We start from the raw sequence: 19,361 nt of genomic DNA, 5'->3' as shown, positions 1-19,361 counted from the left end.
ATTATTATGTTATCCATATTTTTTCCAAAACTTACTAATGAAGGTGTGCATGCATGCATTTATCACATTGTACAGTTAACATTTTGACGAAAGCCAGTACCATAAGCTAAATAAAAATGCGCAAGAAATATGTTCACGTTGGTTTCGGAATGGTAAGGCAAGATTTATTTCTTAGTAAATGTATTTAGAATTCCCCACTTCTTATTACGAGCCTCAGGGGTTAGCAACTGACGAACCACATTGTTCAGCACCATACCCCCCACCCCACCTCTTAGCGCAATGGGCAAAGCGTAATATAATGGGGGGGGGGGGGGCAAAGGCCCTAAAAGGGACACATTTTAAATATTGCTATTATAAACTTATAAAGTCTATAGAATAGCACGATGTCTGTTGGCATGCGTTTTCCAAAGGATATGAAGTCTGAAACTCAAATCTATGTCATTATTTAGTGAATCAGTAATGTGCTGGAAAACTACAGATTTTATGAGGACCATAAACATGAGCCAAAAATCTGGACATTCTGCGAAAATCTGGACAGTTGAGAGGTATGTGACCCCCCCCCCCCCCCCAACAAACTTACGCAACACTGGCATTCAACACCTCAGGCACAACTTTACCACTCTTCGATCTTAATCCTACTTTTCTACTAGCACAACACCTGAACCTCGTTCACCACACCACCGCTAATACTCAATTGTGCTTTTGGCCCCTTTCATCTTTCCAGGAAAGAAACCCAACGTTTCAGACAACTGTTAAATTACTAAGAGTACAACCGGAAAAGGCTGAAGATAAATAAATAGTACATTGTGTGTGTTTGTCTGTGCGTGTGTGTGTTTGGGGGGGGGGGGGTCGGTCGCTTCTTAATAATCCAGTTAAACATATACCGCTCTCACATTGAATGTAAGCTTACTTGCTTCTCCCTTTGGCTTTTAGCGCTTTTTGGTCTGGGGGCTAGTTTTGCCCAGAGCAACTCACGAAGTAAATAAAGGGTTGCAGAGTTAAAAAGTCATTCTTCCGAAACGTCTGGTGTGTGCAGCATCCAGAGTGTAATTTTTGGCTTTGGAGACGTTTATTCAAATACATAAAGAAAAGTTAATCGACTCTCTGAGAAGATCTCCGGCTAGTATGCCTTTGGGCTTGTCTGTCATTAGACTGATGTCATGTGAGCTGCGATCTTGTAGAGAGCAAAACAGAGGGAAGAGAGCGAGCGCACAGCCAGGAATGCCCGGAAAAGGGAGGCAGTGGGAGGAAGAGTTATGGTTAGCCTGACAGGATTTAGCAAAAGTCTGAGCCATTTCAACATCCCTGTATGTGCTCTAGGGTAGGATAAACTACCTTAAAACAAACTCAGATACCAGACACCGTCTTACATGTGCTGAGGTGCTGTGCTTCACAGGACTGGCAGAGAGAAACCACACCGTCTGCTTTATAAACGGTAAGTGCTATAGTATTTGTTAGTTTTTGTCAAACTGTTGAATGCAGTTAGTGTTAAATAAACACAACAACAGAAAATAGAAATGAAAACTAAATTAAGCATAGTGCAGTTCATTCTATATCCATTACAATTATGGACGAGTTGGAATAGCACTGGATTTATGCAAAATGAAATCAGTTGAGAAAGCGGTGTAATGGACAGTGAGCTGCATTTTGTCTGCTTTCTGCTTAGTTTCCATAGTTTATGAAGGCATAGATTCGATACCCTTTGTTGCGAAAAGGTATCACTCTTGTGCTGCACTGCATTTTTGGCAGCACTGTGTCTTTTATTTTTGTGTCTGTGCCTGAAGAAGGCTTCTTTCTGTACTAAATAGGGCTGCGGTGTTTGTTATCACGATTAAGTTGCTGCTGGTACCCGTGCTGTTGTACCTACAGGGTGCTTTGTAAACTTTTGATTTTGACATGCATTCTTAACTGAGAGTAAAAAAAAAAAACAAGAATCAGTTAACTCGGAAATGTGGGATTTATAGGATCAGAGAACTGGCGAGCCCTGTATACTTTTTACAGTTTTCTGGTCATCATCATTGTGGTGTTACTGTTATATGAATCAGTGGTTTGAAAAATTGTACTGCAGAGTTCAATTTGAGGGTTAAGTGCGACTTTTTGTTTCTTTGTATGAATTAGATTCAGATGATGGATTCGCCTGTACAGATCTTCCGTGAAGACCTTTCGACCCTCTGTCCCACTAATGCAGGCTCATCGGAGTGCCTGCCGAACAGCTCCTGGCCATTTACATGGATAATGGACAATTTCACCGATGAAGGGGGCATACACAATGCAACCCATGCTCTCCCTGTCATCATCACTGCTGTGTACTCTGTTGTCTTTGTGGTCGGCTTGGTGGGAAATCTTCTTGTCATGTTTGTTATCATCAGGTAAGCTATGTTATGTCCCTTTCTGTGTACTCCAGAATGTTTTCCTGTGTGCCTTGCTGCGTTAAAATGAAATGGTTAATAACTGGGTGACTTTTAGCCAGTTTCAGTATTGCAAGTACGACATTCACTGACAGCACTCCCCATTCCACTACTCCCACGAGAAAAAACACCTTTACTTCCATACTACACTTCCATGTGCTATGTGTTCCTTGATGTTGCACTAGGAAAATAAAAATACAAGTATGTGCCTAAGGACCCCCCTCTCTTGAAAGATGTAGAGCTTTATTCCATGAAGGCAAAAAAAAAAAAAAAACACTGCGTTTCTTAACTTGAACTCAGTAAGGCATCCACGTAAAATAAAAGATGCTCGGTCAGTAAAACCTTAAACTGACAAAAACACTCTTTGAAATAGACTCAGCACTTTAGGTCTTTTCTAATATGAACAAAAACATGGTTCCAATGTGTAATCTTTATTACTGAACTGTAAGGCATTATCAGATGTATTACACGAATTGTACCACTTTAGACAGGGATGCTCACAGCTTGAGGCAAGGTGTGGTTCGCTAATAGCACAATATAGTTTTATGGTCCCCAAAAGCTCCAATGATTTGTCAGATTAAGTCAGGAACTGGATGGTCCCAAGATTAATGTTCTAGCTGTGCTACAGCGGACTGCAATTATAAATCTGTTGCTGTGATGCCGGTGAGCTGAAACCTGCAGATAAATAGCGCACTCTTCCGACAAGAAAAATACATCTAGATTCGAGAAAAAAAAAGGAAACAAACAATGGTGCAATTCCAAGTTAGGAAGGTGCAGACATTATAGCTAAACAAGCAAACACGATGTAGTATTCTTTCCTCTTAGAATAAACAAATGATTTTTTCTACCCCAGCAATGTGAAGCAGCTGTAACCTTTCCAAAAAGGAAAGAAAAATCTGCTTCAGAGTTTACTACACGTGTTACTTCAAGTCAACCAATCAGGGTCAAATCTCAATAATCAGAAACTAAGGTAGGATTATCCCGTCTATCTTTGCTAGAGATAGTCCTTCTTTCGGCAGCTGTATCCTGCAAGAAAACTAAAATATGGCAGACGTTCTGAGATTTTATGGCAAAAATATTGTCTTTAATATTTGCATATAACATTTATTTATCTGAAACAACTAAATGTTATATGAAATAATGTAAACAACTGAAATGCTACAAGAATAAACTTTCAGTTTTGTAAAACAAAAAAAAAAAGTGAAATTCTGTCCTTTGCATAAGCTGTGGATATGTTTTGTCCAGCAAAATCTGATGTTTCTACAAAGAAAGTGCCCACTTTGGGCATTTGAAAAGGTGGTAACCCTGTCAGGAGCACTTTTTAAAATATTAATACTTTTTAACTTGAGATATTGACAGATTAAGATAATCTAAATCAACATACATTTTCCGAAATTAAAAAAAAGCCCATAACTTTATTTATTGTCAGTAGTTATTAAGTGTAATTCACCATGTTTTCCCCAAAAAGTCATCAGTTTTAGGAGAGATTAAGAGCGACAGAGCTAAAATGTGACAAAATCAGGGAGAGTTAAAAAGTATGTTTCAAGTCATCCAGGGGATTAGAAAAATAAGCACACAAGACACTGTTTACTGTACTTGTCAGTACCTCAGTCCTTTCTCAAAGCTCAGTGGAAAGATATCATTTGTTTTGTAGGGATTGCTCTTGAATTGTAAATTACACTGCAAGGAAGCATTCTTATAATTTGACATATAGTGAAGCTCTAAATCTTCCAGAATGCACATTTTTAAATTCTGTTTGGACTCCATCCTGATCTTATTTTTTTTCTTGGTTGTTTTGGAAACCTTTTTAGTTAACCAACATAATGGTAATGAATGGGATGTATTTAATAATGACAGTCAGAGTACAGCTGAAATATTAGTCTGAAAAGAAATGAATAAAGTCTGCTAACAGTAACGATACCTTTGCCTGTTCATAATGATTCTCACGCTGCTGTTCCAAAGTTCGCAAAATTTAAGACAGGCAGTGCAATGTAAAAATTTGTGAGAAAAATTAGGGCCACCATAACATTCAGGGACATTGGAGAGGCATGTTAGCAATCAATGTCAGACAGATAGATTTTTTAGTGTAGTGTGGTAGTGCTTGCATTTCTATTTCCACTGTTTCTTCAGCCTGAGATCAAACAACTCTGTTAAGCCAACTTTTTCCAGTAGTTTCAGCTAGCTTGTTTGGTGAACCTATAGAATATTTATTCAATATATCATGGGAAGAAGTGAGTAATTAATATTTTAACCATGGTAGGGGTGTTGTTCGGTCATGAGATTACTGCAGAAGTAACCAAACCACAGCCTCTGACTATTAACTGAATTGTAATAATATTTAATGGCATTATTTTAAAATGGTTCAACTTAACTTCTACTTTTAAATGTCATCATATAATGCAAATTATTCAGTCTTTTACCTCCTGATATGGGAACAAACTCCCATACATCTAATCTCTATTAGATACCAAAATAAAGGGAAACATTAAAAGACAAAAATAAGTCTCAACTTTTCCCCTATTCTTCAAGTCCCACAATGGCAAAAGTAAAAGCACATAGTCTGCAACACATCCTGTACTGGTGCATTGAAATGTTGATTACAGGAGCCTGGGGTCATTGTGATTGGATGCTTTGGGACTCACTGAAGCACCACATGATTACCTGCAGTGCTTTTGTGATAAATTCTGTGATATATCAGAAATGGAATATTTACCACATGTATTCCTGATCAAGAAAGAGAATGCATTTTAAAATTATTTGATAAATAGCCACCACTATTATATGAATGGAGCATAATATCCTTTTATGGTTTATTATCTGTTTTTATTTATTTTATGGTGGAATCCGACCACTACACATTCCTTCAACTTTGCCTATATAAACTATATAAAATATACCATTTACCAGCAGTAATCCTTGGCAGGATTGTAAATAATTTTAGCATGTCTTCGCTCCTACCTTTAATTTCTTAACATCTGACCATTGTGAATTCATCCTTGTGATGAAACCTAAACAGCCATGAATAAATCCCAATGTAACTCAAACTAGTGTTATGGATTATTTCTATAGTTAACAATGAGTTCACTGCACAGTAGTGAAAAAGGTAATTACCTGAATTTTGGCAAATTATTTATATTTATACTGTGCATTATGTGGCATGTTCAAATGAGTAAAACAGCAATTCTTCACTCGATGCTTAAAACATTTTATCTGAATGATCATGCTTTGGGATTCTGTTTGCATGCAATTTGTGGGCATGCACAGCCACTTCAAAACAATTATTTTATAAAATAGTTGTAGAGGAGCTTCTGAAATGGAAAACATAATCAGACATAGAAACTAACAGTAAATAAATACATTCATAGATAATATCAAATATGCTGAAGCCCTAATAATTTTGAAAAGCTCATGCTTATTCTTAAACACTTTAATAAAATATAGAATCAAAGAGAAACATTTTACAGATCATTGAAATGAGCTAGCTTCATAAAGTGTTATATCCCCACATCCCCTGTGCATAATGGTCTCATACAGAGCACATAATTAGCTTGGTCTTGTATGCATCCTTCAATTTCTTCCATATATTGTAGAATTGTATCCATCTGGGCAAGAAAACAAATTCTATTTGTATAAATACATAGACTGATAAAAGCAATGTAGCAAGAAACCACCATAGTTGAAGAAAGATACTGACACAGCATCTTTCAAACCAAATGGACACTAAAACAATCTACTGTTTTGCATCTGTTATTATTTCTAAAAAAAACTAAAAAGGTTTCATAGCAATACTTTCAAGACAGGAAGATTAGCTGACACATGTCAAGCACCTTAATCTTGTATTAGCATCTAATGAGAAAATTAAATTCATTACTATATATTTTCCTTTTTCACTGTCTGTATGTATGTGAATTTTTTTAAAAGTCTACTTAATATGTTAATGATCAATTTAAATAGAGATGGAATGGACCATGGCACAATAACAAGTCACTTTCCTGCTTTCATTTTGTTATTCATAATTATAAAGTGTATCGCTTTCATTTAATGCTATTTCATAGGTTAGTGAACCTACTGAAAGGATTTGGAGTGAGTCATACTGTGACAGAATGGATAAGGTATTGGCAAGATAAGTGGACACAGAAGTCTATAGTAAATTACTCCACTGAAATTTGGATATGGCTCTTTTCATTTCTAAGTGCCTTACAGGAGTGTAAGTTACAGGATGATATTTTGGTGATGACACAACATTATACAAAAATGATTAATATAAAAGCAGAGTAAAGAACTTGAAAAAAGAGTCATTCTGATTAAATAATGGTACCAAACAGACATCATAAATCTTGTAAAAAGGAAAGCAACTGGGCAATGTATATTCAGAAAGGTTATAGTACTGCTCCACAAAAAGAAAGGTTCCCTTGAAAAGTATTCCTGAGGAATTGTGTAGGCACTAAGTGCTATTTCTGGGTGTTTGTTCCTCTTTCTACTTGCAGTGCAGTTATGAATTTGATCATATTAGTTAAGGAGAAGGGGAACATATCCCCCTGCAAAAGAAAAAGAAAAAACACTGATAACTGTGTTTTTTTGGATGTTCTTATTGGCAGTTTGTCTTTCAGTTAGTTGAGCCTCAGAAAACTGTCATTCACCCATGCACATTGGAAGAATTTATAAAAGAAGTACAAACTTGGATGACGGGTGTCAATATCAACAGAAGAAAGCGGCATGTGGATAATCATATTAAGTGACCTAAAGTTAAGATTATATCGTGATAAAGCAACAAGGAAGTCTGGTTAATTACTGGAATCATAAAGAAAATGTATAACTGGTAGAAAATGCATTTTTACTTATTTATCTATTTACTTATTTGAATTTGCTTACCAGGGTAGAGCACACTAATCAACTCTGACCAATTTCAGTCTCCACCCAGGGTAAAACTGGCCAGACATACAAAAAAAGGCAAGAGTACAATAACACAGAAATGAGAGTAAAACAGTACAATGGTAGAGTAATGCTTTGGATACATAGTTAATTCAATCTGTTAATTAACAATAGGCACAATGTTTTCAAAATCATTGAGAAATTACAGAGAATAAATTAGAAAAAAGGAGCAAAAGTTCTTAGTGGCTGAATTGGAGTAGATAAGACTTAATGCAGACCTCAGTGCTTGTGACCTGTTGGGAGTAACAGGTGCACTCAGCTTGATTAACTAAATGTGATTTAAGTAGAGAAAGAAACTTGGAATAACAGGATGAGTCTTTCATTTCAGGTGAGGGGACTAACACAGTTTGGGGCTAAGAACTGAGAATGTATGGTCGGATGCATATAGTTTGGTGTGTAGATTTTGTGTTGTAAAGTCTGAGTGTTTTTCTAGTTTCTTAGGTTGTATGTGGGAATGTGACCTATTAGTTTTGAGGTTAAAGGAGGAAATGTTGCGATCCTAGGAACAGGTCTGGTCTTTGGTTAACTAGAAGCTAGTTTGCCTTTTCTAGTCTTATATACCATATCCCTTTCTTTGGAGTCTGTGAAATAAATCTACATATTATGTTTTCTAGTGTTTGAATAGTGGTAGTGATTTTATTAGAGACTGCTGATATAAGAGGAATGCTTGATTTTTAGTTGAGGGAGTAGGGTTCCTTTCTCTATTGCAGATCTGATGGAGTACAAGGGAAAATGGGATATTTTTTGCACTCAGAAAAGTAGGGGATTACTTTATTTTTATGTATTATTAAGACGTACATGGAACTTGATTGATGGGTCTAACCACAGACTAAAATACTTGAAAGAAGAAACTTGCTTTAAGGGATGGCTGTTGAGATAATAAATTGTTAAAGTCTTTTTTTGATCTGCTGAGTTGTGTTTATTACCAAAAATTATTGATTTGCTTTTGGATATATTTGGTATGAGGTTTTTAATAATAATCCACAGATTGATGTGATTGATGTCAGATTATAGATCTTGTTTTAGTTAGGGAATGGCTGGAGGGGCAGAGGACCATGTCATCCTCATACAGTAAGAGAGGAAGGAAGTGAAGATCAATGGAAGTGAATGGATGTATATAGAAAACCGAAGGGGTCAAGAACCAATCCTTGAGATACACCTTTGAGTAGTGGAGAGAGGAGAGAGGAGAAAGGTACTAGAGTTCCAATTCACTGAGAAATGGCAGATAGTCAGATCACATTGGAACCAAAGGGTGGCAACAGGGCTAATGCCTTGCTTTGAAAGGTGGGTTATAAGACAGGAGTGACTGACTAAGTCAAAGGAGCTGCTGAGTTCTATAAAAGTTGCACAAGAGAACATGCATTTGTCTATTGATATGAGAGCAGATAGCTGTGGCAGTGCTCCTTCCTAATCAGAAGCCATGTTGTTTTTGTGAAAGGAGGTATAATTTCTTAATATATTATAAGAGCTGAAGATAAGTAATTTTCTCCAAGATTTTACACAAGGATGGGAAGATGGAAATGGGGTGACAGTGTGATGCGAGTGTGGGTTGTTTTTGTTTGGGCAGTCTTTTAAAGTTCCATTTATTAGGCATGCTGTTAGCAATAAGACAAAGATGAAAGATGTTTTGTAGGAGTGCAACAGTCAAGTCATGACAGTGGTATAGGAACCATGGATGTAGGTTGTCTGTACCTTGGGGACCTTCCAGTTGTATTTGCTCCAGTAAAGGAATAATATCTTTGGTTTAATTCTGATGACACTAAAAGAGAGGACAATATTATGGATGAGATGTTTGTAGCATATTTGGGAGGTTGCTAAAGTGTTTGTGGAAGTCATCTGCAGACCAGCTGGAAGACATACCTGTGGTTACTGACATCTTTCCTTCTTTTTGTAATCATGACTTTTAGAGAGATTTGGAGGTGTATCATGTAATTACTTTTGTGTCTTGTAATATCTGTTTTGTTAAGTGCCTTAGATTTGTATACTGATTCCTATTTTCTGCAGTGGAATTAGATTTCTGGGAGTGCTAGCATTCATCCCAGAGTTTAAGGAAGGGTTTTAACTCATAGTTTTGCCACTTTTTGAGTATGGAGTTAGAAAATCTAGAGATTAAGAGAAAGCGTATGCCTTGCAGACTGGAAAGTGCGTGTGCGTGTGTGTGTGTGTGTGTGTGTGTGTGTGTGTGTGTGTGTGTGTGTGAGTGTGTGTGTGTGTATGTGAGTGCGTGTAAAGATTTCAGGTGTCTTGGTAAGGATCTGTGGCATCTATAATAGGGGTCTCGTTGTGGGGAGATAGCTTTGCAATATTGGCAGTAGATTTAGATCTAAAAGAGATTATTATTATTATTATTATTATTTTTTGGTTTTGGGATTTGGGCATAAAATGAAAAAAAAAATGATGGGGCAATGTTCAGTAAATGAGGGTAAGTAAATTGTGATGTTGGAGATTGTGTTTGAGCTGTTGGAGATGATATAAATGAGGTAGCGGTCTGTGATCAAAAGTTTGAGTCTGGAAGGTTGCTTGTCTAGTTGGGTTAGTTGTTGTTCAGTTATGTAATATAAGACCTCTAAATAATGGCCTTTAAAATGTTCATATTAAAGCTACCTAGAAAAATTATATTTTCTTGTTGTTTCTGTGAGATAAAATTGACTGTATCACATATTTAAATTTCTGTTGTGAAAAAGTATAAGCTAAATGGATATACTGATGACCAAAATATTGAGCTCCCGCATTTGCCTGTCTTCGGGACTCATATTAGCACCAGTTCCTGAGTTCATACCCCTCTAGGACTCATGTTAGCACTCATTCTTGTGTCCACACTTGTTGGGGGATTCAATATTCAAAACATTCAGACATTGCAGTCTTGAGTGTCTTTATCTTTTGATATTATGGTCTCAGGATTATGAGTTTCAAGACTGGGGTTTTAAGATTCTAATAGTAAACCATATAAATAAATGAACTGTCTTTCAATAAAATGGTTAATTGATGGCGAGAGAATTAGAGTGAAGATCTTTCTTATTATGCAATGGCCTGTAGGCTGAACTGACTATACTATAAAAAGTGAATGGAAGCTAGAAGAAGCAGAGATATTTTCCTCACAATGCAGTGGAATTAGAGGAATGTAGAAAGGAGACAGATCTAAAGAATATATTCAGGGAATAGCCAGACAAAGGCCTGTCCAAGGGAGCTATATAGGTGGGACCCTTATCCAAATCAAAGCAGACCAGATAGCTTCAAAGAAGATACTCTGAAACAAGGCCAGACACAAAGTCAAGGAAGGCCTAGATACTTGATATGAATCAGCCTGAGAAGAAATGTAAGGTATTGACATTATATGATTTATTTAACTTTTGACATTTTATGGGTGAAAATTATTATCTGAAGGTATTTCAGTGAGCAGTCAAACTCAAATTGCTGTAACAAGTTTATTTCAGTAAAGACATAATTTCATTTAAAAATGCAGCCTTTGTTCTTTTAAAGACACTAACCATCAAGTATACTGCCTTTCCCCCTCTGTTACCCACTAGTATGCAAATATACCCTCCTCTTAGCTAAATTGTAGTTTCTTATTTCCTTCTTACTTTATGAAACTTACTCTGTACATTTCTAAACCCCCTCTCCTGCTCCTGATACTTTCATTGTCAGTGTTAGTATTAATGCCACCTATGACATATCGCGTAAAGTTCTACAGGCATAATAACTAGTTAGAAATGTTCATCCTTTCCTCACTCTTTTGTATAACTATTGTCAAACTTTATACCTCAAGTATATGCTTCTCAAACTACTACATAGGCAAAACCCTCACTCATGTTTCTCTTTTTGTTGTTAGTTCCTTCTGTGCTAACCTAAAGCTATTTTGAATTTAATCATTTTTTTAGCGTTTTGTCTCTTTGCTCCTTGAAGCTAGTTTTTACTAAAAAGTCTATACCTTTACTGTAATTGCATTTTTTAACATGTACTATTTTTATGTAATAGTTTGCTGTTTTGATTTCTTTTGATCTGTATTCTTGCTACATTAGTTTAATTTTGGAGCTTATCTCCCTGGGCCTCTACTGAAAATGGACATGTATCCAGTTAGACTAGCCCAGTCAACAAATGTAAAATAAAATAAAAAAAAAAAAATAAATAAAAACGTTAGTAATGCATGGCTTAAGGGGTTACAATGTTGTGATAATGTGCACAGAATTCAGTTCTGTTGTACTATTCTTACAGATAAAATGAGTTTAAATTACAGAATATACAGCAAGCAGGAAACATTGTGCTTACAGACTTACATAAGCCTTAATGAGTGTAGTTGACATATCCACAGATAAATTTTGCTTAATTGGGTGTCAACAGTATCTGTGTTCAGAAGGTCAAAGTCAAGCAGGAAAGAAAAAGAAAATGTTGTACTCACTTGACTGGATGCTCGAAATAAATAAATATGCTATCAAAACAGCACTGAAATTTAACTCAGATGTGTTTGAAACTGTACACGTGACCAGAAACTGTGGTTGATATGTTGTTATAAAGCAAAGGAAATATAGTGGTGACATTATTTATACTCTAATTGTCTGGGAACTGCTTCTGCCTATATGCTGTGGCTGCTGTGTGAAAGAAATCTGTACATTGAGAAGAAACAAGTACTGGTACATTTTGAGGAAGACGTGACAAATCAGATAAGGTGTGTACTTTGTGATATAATACTTAAATCAAACTGAAAGAAGTTACAGTGTCGTAAATGGTGCAAAAACAATGCATAAGAACTGAAAGCAAATTGAGTTGCTGATCAAAGTAATGACACTTGTGCCTGTATGAAGTAATAGGCAGTTGAAGGTGCACTAAACAGTAAAAATCTAATATGGAATATTAGTTAGGTTTTATTAGTTGAATAACTGTAATTGCCCTAATAAGATAAAAATATATATAAAAGCAGGCAGCAATGGTTGTTTTAAAAGTAAAAGTGTTAATACACAGCAGAGGGGAGACTGTTGATGAAGCAAAGCCAAGTGTCACAGTAGCACAGGTATGAGAGTGTGTTTTGTGCAAACTTCATAGAGCCAAAGCTAACAATGTAGATGTACCTACAGTATGAAATGAAACAAAGCCGGGTGCTGCTAACCGACTGTGTGTATCCAAAGGTGCTACTAGCATGCAAAGATTACGCAGTCAGCTTACTGAAGTGAGTATGACAGAAAAGAATACTGAAGTTCCCAGAGAATGTGATGCAAAGCTGTTTGAGGGACAGCCGGCACAGATTAATATACTTAGTGTATGGTTTAAAAAATAAATCATATCATTTGGAAGCAGAAAAGAAAAAAAATCTTGATTAAAAAAAAATAAATAAAAATTAATTTGAAATCTGTGTGGCTGCTGAGATCTTATAAGATGGTTAAGAGAAGAATGTGAAGAATTGCAAACTGACTTTGAGATACTAAAAACTGACTAAATGAAAACATTAAAGAAATGCAAAATTTGTGAGTAAGTAGTGCTCTTGACAGCATTCAAGAATGTTAAAACTACCTGACTTAGATTATGGTTGATAAAAGGGCCTAAATATATGCTAATAGACTGAGTGGGGTTTCAAAGAAAGTTGACCTCTTTATGGCAGGAAATTTTAGATGCAAAGCAATATAGAAAGCAGCTGCCAGGGGTGTTTTTGCTGAGACAGATGTGAAAAATTAAAACAGATGATGTTTGAAATGTTCATACAAATGGAAGCACTATTAAAAGAAAAGTGGGACACATAGAAAGTATGATGGCTGATTCTCAAAAAGATCAGAAATGCTTGATAGCTGGCTTTATGCAGTGGGACAGAATAATAGATGAAAAGTTAGAAATATTATTTAAAGGAGTGTTTAAACAAGGAGTTGCAGGTGTGCATAAGCAATCTGATACCCTTAATGAAAGTCTTTTTCAACTTACTAAACAAGTTTGGGATATAAAGAAACTTGTGGATCGAATGGTGTATGAACTATGGTGGATAAAGGAAATTAATTGCAGTGAATGGCAAAAATACAGGATGACAATATAAAGGTGGTGGATGTGGAGTTTGTGTACAGTCCTGGTACACATTTACAAACACCACATTTTCTAATGAACAATAGTGTGTCTTTAACCAAGAGATGTGTTAACAAAATGATGACCTGCAGGGGAACAAGGATAAATCACAACAAGTTGTGAGTTTGGTAAAAGTTGTGACTGAAAAGAGGAATGACCTACAGGTAACAAAGGAAATGTATGATTTTATGTAGAGCATGGCACAACATATACAAAAAAGCAAGGTGTTCAGGATTGGGGGCTTTAGTATGGATAGGGGGTCCAACAAAGAAGTGAATGTGTGAAGAGCACTTGTCTTACTGTAAAGTTAATGAATGGCATAATGTGGAAAGGGAGATTATAGCAGGAGTAGACGAGATGTATGAGGGCCACACGACCCAAAGACAAGTAAATTAAATGTATCATGTAGAAAAGGAGATTATAGCAGGAGTAGAAGCGATGTGTGAGGGCCACACGACCTGAAGACAAGTAAATGAAATGTATCATGTAGAAAAGGAGATTATAGCAGGAGTAGAAGCGATGTGTGAGGGCCACACGACCTGAAGACAAGTAAATGAAATGTATCATGTAGAAAAGGAGACTATAGCAGGAGTAGAAGCGATGTGTGAGGGTCACATGACCTGAAGCCAAGTTAAGAAATGCATGGAATGAAAAGGCAATCCACAGTAAAAGTAAATGAGATGAATGAAGGTGAATATAAAAAGAGACAAAAAAGTTCATTGGAGAACCCCTGCTGTAGCGCACAAAATGTTAAATAGTTGTTAATACAAATGAAAGGAAGTAACATTGTAAAGAATATTCAAAATGTAAGTGCGTTAAAAATAAGCAAATTTATAATTCTCTAAAGAACCTTGTCAGAGTGTGGGTTCAGACAATGCAGCAACTAGAAAAGTGTGATACAAGGCACACTCAAAGACTACAGTAAGCAAAGACACATGTAAATGGAAATATAGAATGCAGTAAAACAAAGACAGTGATAAAAGAAAGTGCCAAAGGAACAGTGTAGAACTAGCAGTGTCAGTGCTGGTGTAAGCATTTGGAGTCCCCCAGAAAATATCACGCTGGGGCCCCTAGACACTTCAGTCTAAGTTTCACATTGTCACTGCCACCCCACCTAAGCGACATTTTAATTCATGATGCAGAGTTTTAGGAGTAGTACACATATAGTCTGCCTTAAGTGTAGGCCCACTAGCCAAGCATCTAAGGCACCACTCTAGCAGGGGCACTTCTCTGGTATTTATTTATTTTTTTTGTAGTAAATAAATGGTTTCTTTACTACAATAAATAAATAAATACCAAAAAGGAACCCCTGCTAGAGCAGTGAGGGAGGTGCCCTAGGGATGAAGTCCTGTAGCTTTTATCTTTCTATTTGTTGAACTCCTGTTCCTACTGCCCATGACCCCCAAAGACAATGAATCAGGTAGGTCATAGGTAGAAGAGAGGAAGAAATAAAAAAAATTCAAAAGTGAAAGTCTGGAAAAAGAGAAGATTGGTAATGGTGTGTGTGTGTGTGTGTGTGTGTGTGTGTGTGTGTGTGTGTGTGTGTGTGTGTGTGTGTGTGTGTGTGTGTGTGTGTGAGATATAATGTATTTTATATTGTCACTGGCAGACAACCAAGTCTTTAGGATAGCTGGGTGGTGGTTAGTCCTCAGCTGTCCCTGGTTTTACAAAACATGCCTGTTTTATCACCTGCGATAACAGGCATTTCAGATTCACACTCCATATCCTTCAGAAAATGTATGCTACTACAATACCAGTTCTAACAATGTTCTAAGTATATAAGAACAGTACTGAAAATCTGTCCCAGATTTTGTCCCCATCCAATTATTTTTGACATTGTCCAGGTTTTTTGTGCTAAACGATTATCCTGGTAAACCCTCGAGGATTATACTCAGTCAAAAAATTCCAGACATTGTAATTCTGTGTTTCTATAAAGAAAATTTTTGTCATTTCCAAATCTGTTATTCTACATAAAATGGTGTTCTATCTTTGGGAGAATATGGCTATAATGGCTGCTTTTTGCCCATTATTCTGAATTTGGAGGATTACTATGATTTTTGTAAGATTAACGTGTAATATTTCAGCATGTAGCTACTGTTTCCATGGAACAAAGGAGAAATACAGTCCATGGATGTCATGTTTGATTATGACCACTGTATGCAGGTGTGAGCTGTCTGTAGAAATGTAGAAAGTAACTGACTCCCTTGTTTACTTGGTTTGAAGAATTGCTGCCTGACTTTGCTGGAATGTTGCAGTACAACTGTCATTTATGTGTAACTGCTTGTAATTTATTTAATGTGTAGTCACTGCTTCAATGGAACAAAGCTGAAATACAAGACATAACTTACTATAAACATCTTTTACCATTTTCACGCTGGTTTGGAATTGGCTTTGACTGACTCATGGCGAGAGACGAATGTATGCAGTAAGGGGACTGCTGTTGCCCTCCTCACAGCACCCCCTTCATATACAGTTTGTTACTTTTAGATACATGGCAATCATGTCCTTCCCCACACATAGACCCATAAGTGTAATGGCAATGCTGATGATATCTGTGCTCGAAAGTGAAATAAATAATAACCAGCTTGCTACTCTTACATTACAACATATATACATACAAGCATAAGCCAGAACAATGCTAGTTTTACATTTATTTCAACAAATAATAATACATTGTACAGCACTGGTAGTTATACATCAGATTAGCCACTGTTGTATTTATTTGAAATAAAAAAAATGCATGTTTTCTTTACACATGCTTAGGTTCATAGGTTCATAGACAAATACTAGTCTATTGGCCTGGAGGCTGTTATAAGCCTAGCTAAGAATTTTGCCCATGTTCCCACAAAGTCAGCACTTGTTTCCCCTGTCCAGCAGGGACACAGGTGGAATCCCAGTGGTGTATTTTCTGCTTCCCATCCAGTCATCCAGGTTCCTCTTAAAGAGGGCTAGTGAGGTACTCTGCTTGACATGGAGAGAGAGTCTGTTCCTCAGATGGTGGAGTCTTTGGGACACAAATCTATCCTGCCAACAATTTCTATTAATCTCACAGTTCCTTCTTCATGAGAACTTTTATTTACCTCACTGAGGTGGAGTAACACATGCCTGTCACTCTTCCTTAATTTACAAAAAGTCTCTGATTTTGCCTCATAATTTTACTCTTGTCTCTCATAACAAAAAAGTTAGATTTGCTGGTAAATCACTAATAATTGCAGAGAGTCAATAAAAACAGACATCAGAGTTTTATAATTCTGACTGTGCAGAAAAATTATGTTGATGCATAATATTTAATTCAATTAACTTTTTTAAGTGAATTAGACTACTATTTAAAATGTGTTCCTGTTTCTGACCCTTTATTCTGCTGTTATTTTTGGCTTTGCACAGACTTCTTGAGCAAAGAGGTTGGGAGTTATAGTATATGGTGTTCTGCTAGCATTTATAAAACCCCTTGATAAAGAAAACCATCCCCAAAGACTGTAGAACTATCACTTCTTCAAATCCAAGGTAAGCGCAGGGATTGATCATTCTGGGCTGTTGATGTCTAGTGCTTACCTTGCTCATGTTCATTTACTAATTATCAGCTTTGTCCTAACAGGGTTACATCACAACCCTGTTTCAGATAAAGAGAGTAATCAGAAAATGAATATTTCTTCCTCTTCATTTTCCCCAACCACCAACAGTTTGTTTTTAGGGCTCCCATACAGTCAATTGCAGTTGTTGTGTATGCAATACTGGGGAATCTATGCTCATAGAACCAAGATTTTGACAAGTCAATTTAATAACCTTTCTAAATTCCTACACCAGTAAGTCAATTTCAGATGTGTGAACTCATATGCGCACCACTGATTGAGGTAAAAAACAGGAAATTAAAAATAAGCCTCTTTCTTTTTCAACCAATTACTGCATGGTATTTACCTGAATTTAAGACTTTAAAAAGTATTGTTGGTCATTTCCTCAATTCACTGTGCTCACAGGTAGCTACAATAGGCCACTGATAAATGACTGTCTTGTGATTATACTAAATGTGTTAGTACAAAAACAATTTAGGAATGTTCTTTTCTGTTTTGTGGCTACCCATATAGGTGGCCCCTACTTTCTCTTCCTTGCTGTCTACCTATATAGGTGGCCCCTTCTTTCTCTTGCTTGCTGTCTACCCATATAGGTGGCCCCTTCTTTCTCTTCCTTGCTGTCTATCCATATAGGTGGCCCCTTCTTTTTCTTCCTTGCTGTCTACCCATATAGGTGGCCCCTTCTTTCTCTTCCTTGCTGTCTACCCATATAGGTGGCCCCTTCTTTCTCTTCCTTGCTGTCTACCTATATAGGTGGCCCCTTCTTCTTCGCCCTTCTCTCTACCCATATAAGTGACCCCTTCTTTCTCGCCCTTGCTGTCTACCCATATAAGTGGCCCTTTCTTCCTCGCCCTTGCTGTCTGTAGTTCCCCTGTTTGTATGCTTGAAACTGGACTTTTCATCCTTTTTTAGACATGTCATTATCCTTCCTTACCGGGGTTCATTTTCTTAGCCTGTGTTATCTGAACCTGAGTGGCTATAGATCTGAATGCATTGTACAATTGCATGTGTGATGAATATTTATTGTTGTTTCTCAGGTGGCACAACTAGAGACCCTGCTATGCATTCCAAATTGTCCAACAATCAGAATGCTTACAAGGCCTTTGCAGCATAGTGTTATACAAGGGGAAAATATGAATGCTGTCATTCTCTTTCTTAGGATAGTCACATTGTAATATTCTATAAATGTTTAAGACTAGGGACTTGTATGTCTCATATTGTACCCATTGTCCTAAATGAATGACATATTTGTGTCAAGAGTCACCATCCCATTTCCCACCTCTTTGTAACAATTAAAATAAGTGCTCATTTCTAGGGTTACTCTCTTGTGATAAACAAATAAATGTCTATACACAGGGTTACCTCCATATTTAAAAACATGTTCATGCATATGGTTACCCCTCAGGTCCTGGTCGTAAGGCAAATAAATACTAAATTGTACATGTGTAGTGCAAACCCTTTTTAATTACTCACAGACAAAATAAAGTGTTTTTGTCTAGGATAACCATAGACCTGTGCATTACTCCATGCAATGTAAAGGGTCTGTGGAAGACTGATATTTGTGATGCACTGAAACACTTAAGCATATCTTGCTTTCACTCTATACACCATGACACTTCTTCAATGAGCAGTCTATACAGATTACTTTTCTTTTGGTTCAAGAAAGGATAGTACTTGACTTAATTTCAGGCATGCATATTCAACACAGCAAAACCAGGATAACCCGGGTGGAGAGGGGGGATTACATAAACAGCTATAAACACAGAGCCGTCTAAGGCTGGCCTTTTTTGGTGCAACTAGGGAACTATTTTTATTTGAGGTAGGAGTGCCATGACAGCTGGAACTAAAGAAATAAGTTGTTTGCCTTAAAATTATATAGCTGTCCACAGTACTTCACATTCTAATATCCTTTTTGATTGCATGTATTGTTGAGCATGAAATAACATAATGATTATTAGCATATAGCTGGGCCTTAAAATATGGTTTAGATCAGTTGGTGTACAGCTACTATACCTTTTAATTTGATGAGGTATTTCTGAACTATAAACTCACAACTCTGCTGTTTTTGTATCATAACAACTCATATTAGAATTAGGCCACACAGTACATTTTTATGAACCCCTGCCTATGTTTTTTTTTTGTAATGTGCTTGTTTCTGTCTAGTAAGCTAGCACAGTAATTAAAACATTTTTTTTGTATTTACTTATTTTTGTTCGGCTTTGTATTATTATTTTATTAGTAGTATTACTATTATCAGTGGCATTCGAAAGACATGCATGAATGGACGTGCCTTCGCTGAAGGTTGGGTGTCGGGCTGGCAACTATGCACCATAAAAATCTACTGCCAATCATTAGCAGACCGGAGTTCCACTGTGGCAACACCTAAATGGGAAAAGCCAAAAAGGCAAACAAC

General features: G+C 36.6%; 1 protein-coding gene across 1 annotated transcript in view; it reads left to right on the top strand.

The window, feature by feature from the left end:
- The first annotated feature begins 938 nt into the window (after positions 1–938).
- Positions 939–19,361, top strand: part of OPRK1 (opioid receptor kappa 1) — a 320,574-nt gene continuing 302,151 nt past the window's right edge. The window contains exons 1-2 of the mRNA XM_044065500.1: positions 939–1,435; positions 2,119–2,369. Of these exons, the coding sequence (XP_043921435.1) occupies positions 2,125–2,369 (245 nt within the window). The 5' untranslated portion in view covers positions 939–1,435; positions 2,119–2,124. The remainder of the gene's footprint in view (positions 1,436–2,118; positions 2,370–19,361) is intronic.

This window comes from Protopterus annectens, chromosome 3.part0, assembly GCF_019279795.1.
Source record: "Protopterus annectens isolate FY-2018-M chromosome 3.part0, PAN1.0, whole genome shotgun sequence".
Lineage (NCBI taxonomy): Eukaryota > Metazoa > Chordata > Ceratodontiformes > Protopteridae > Protopterus > Protopterus annectens.
The sequence above is the reverse complement of the archived record's forward strand: the minus strand, read 5'-3'. Positions and strand labels throughout refer to the sequence as shown.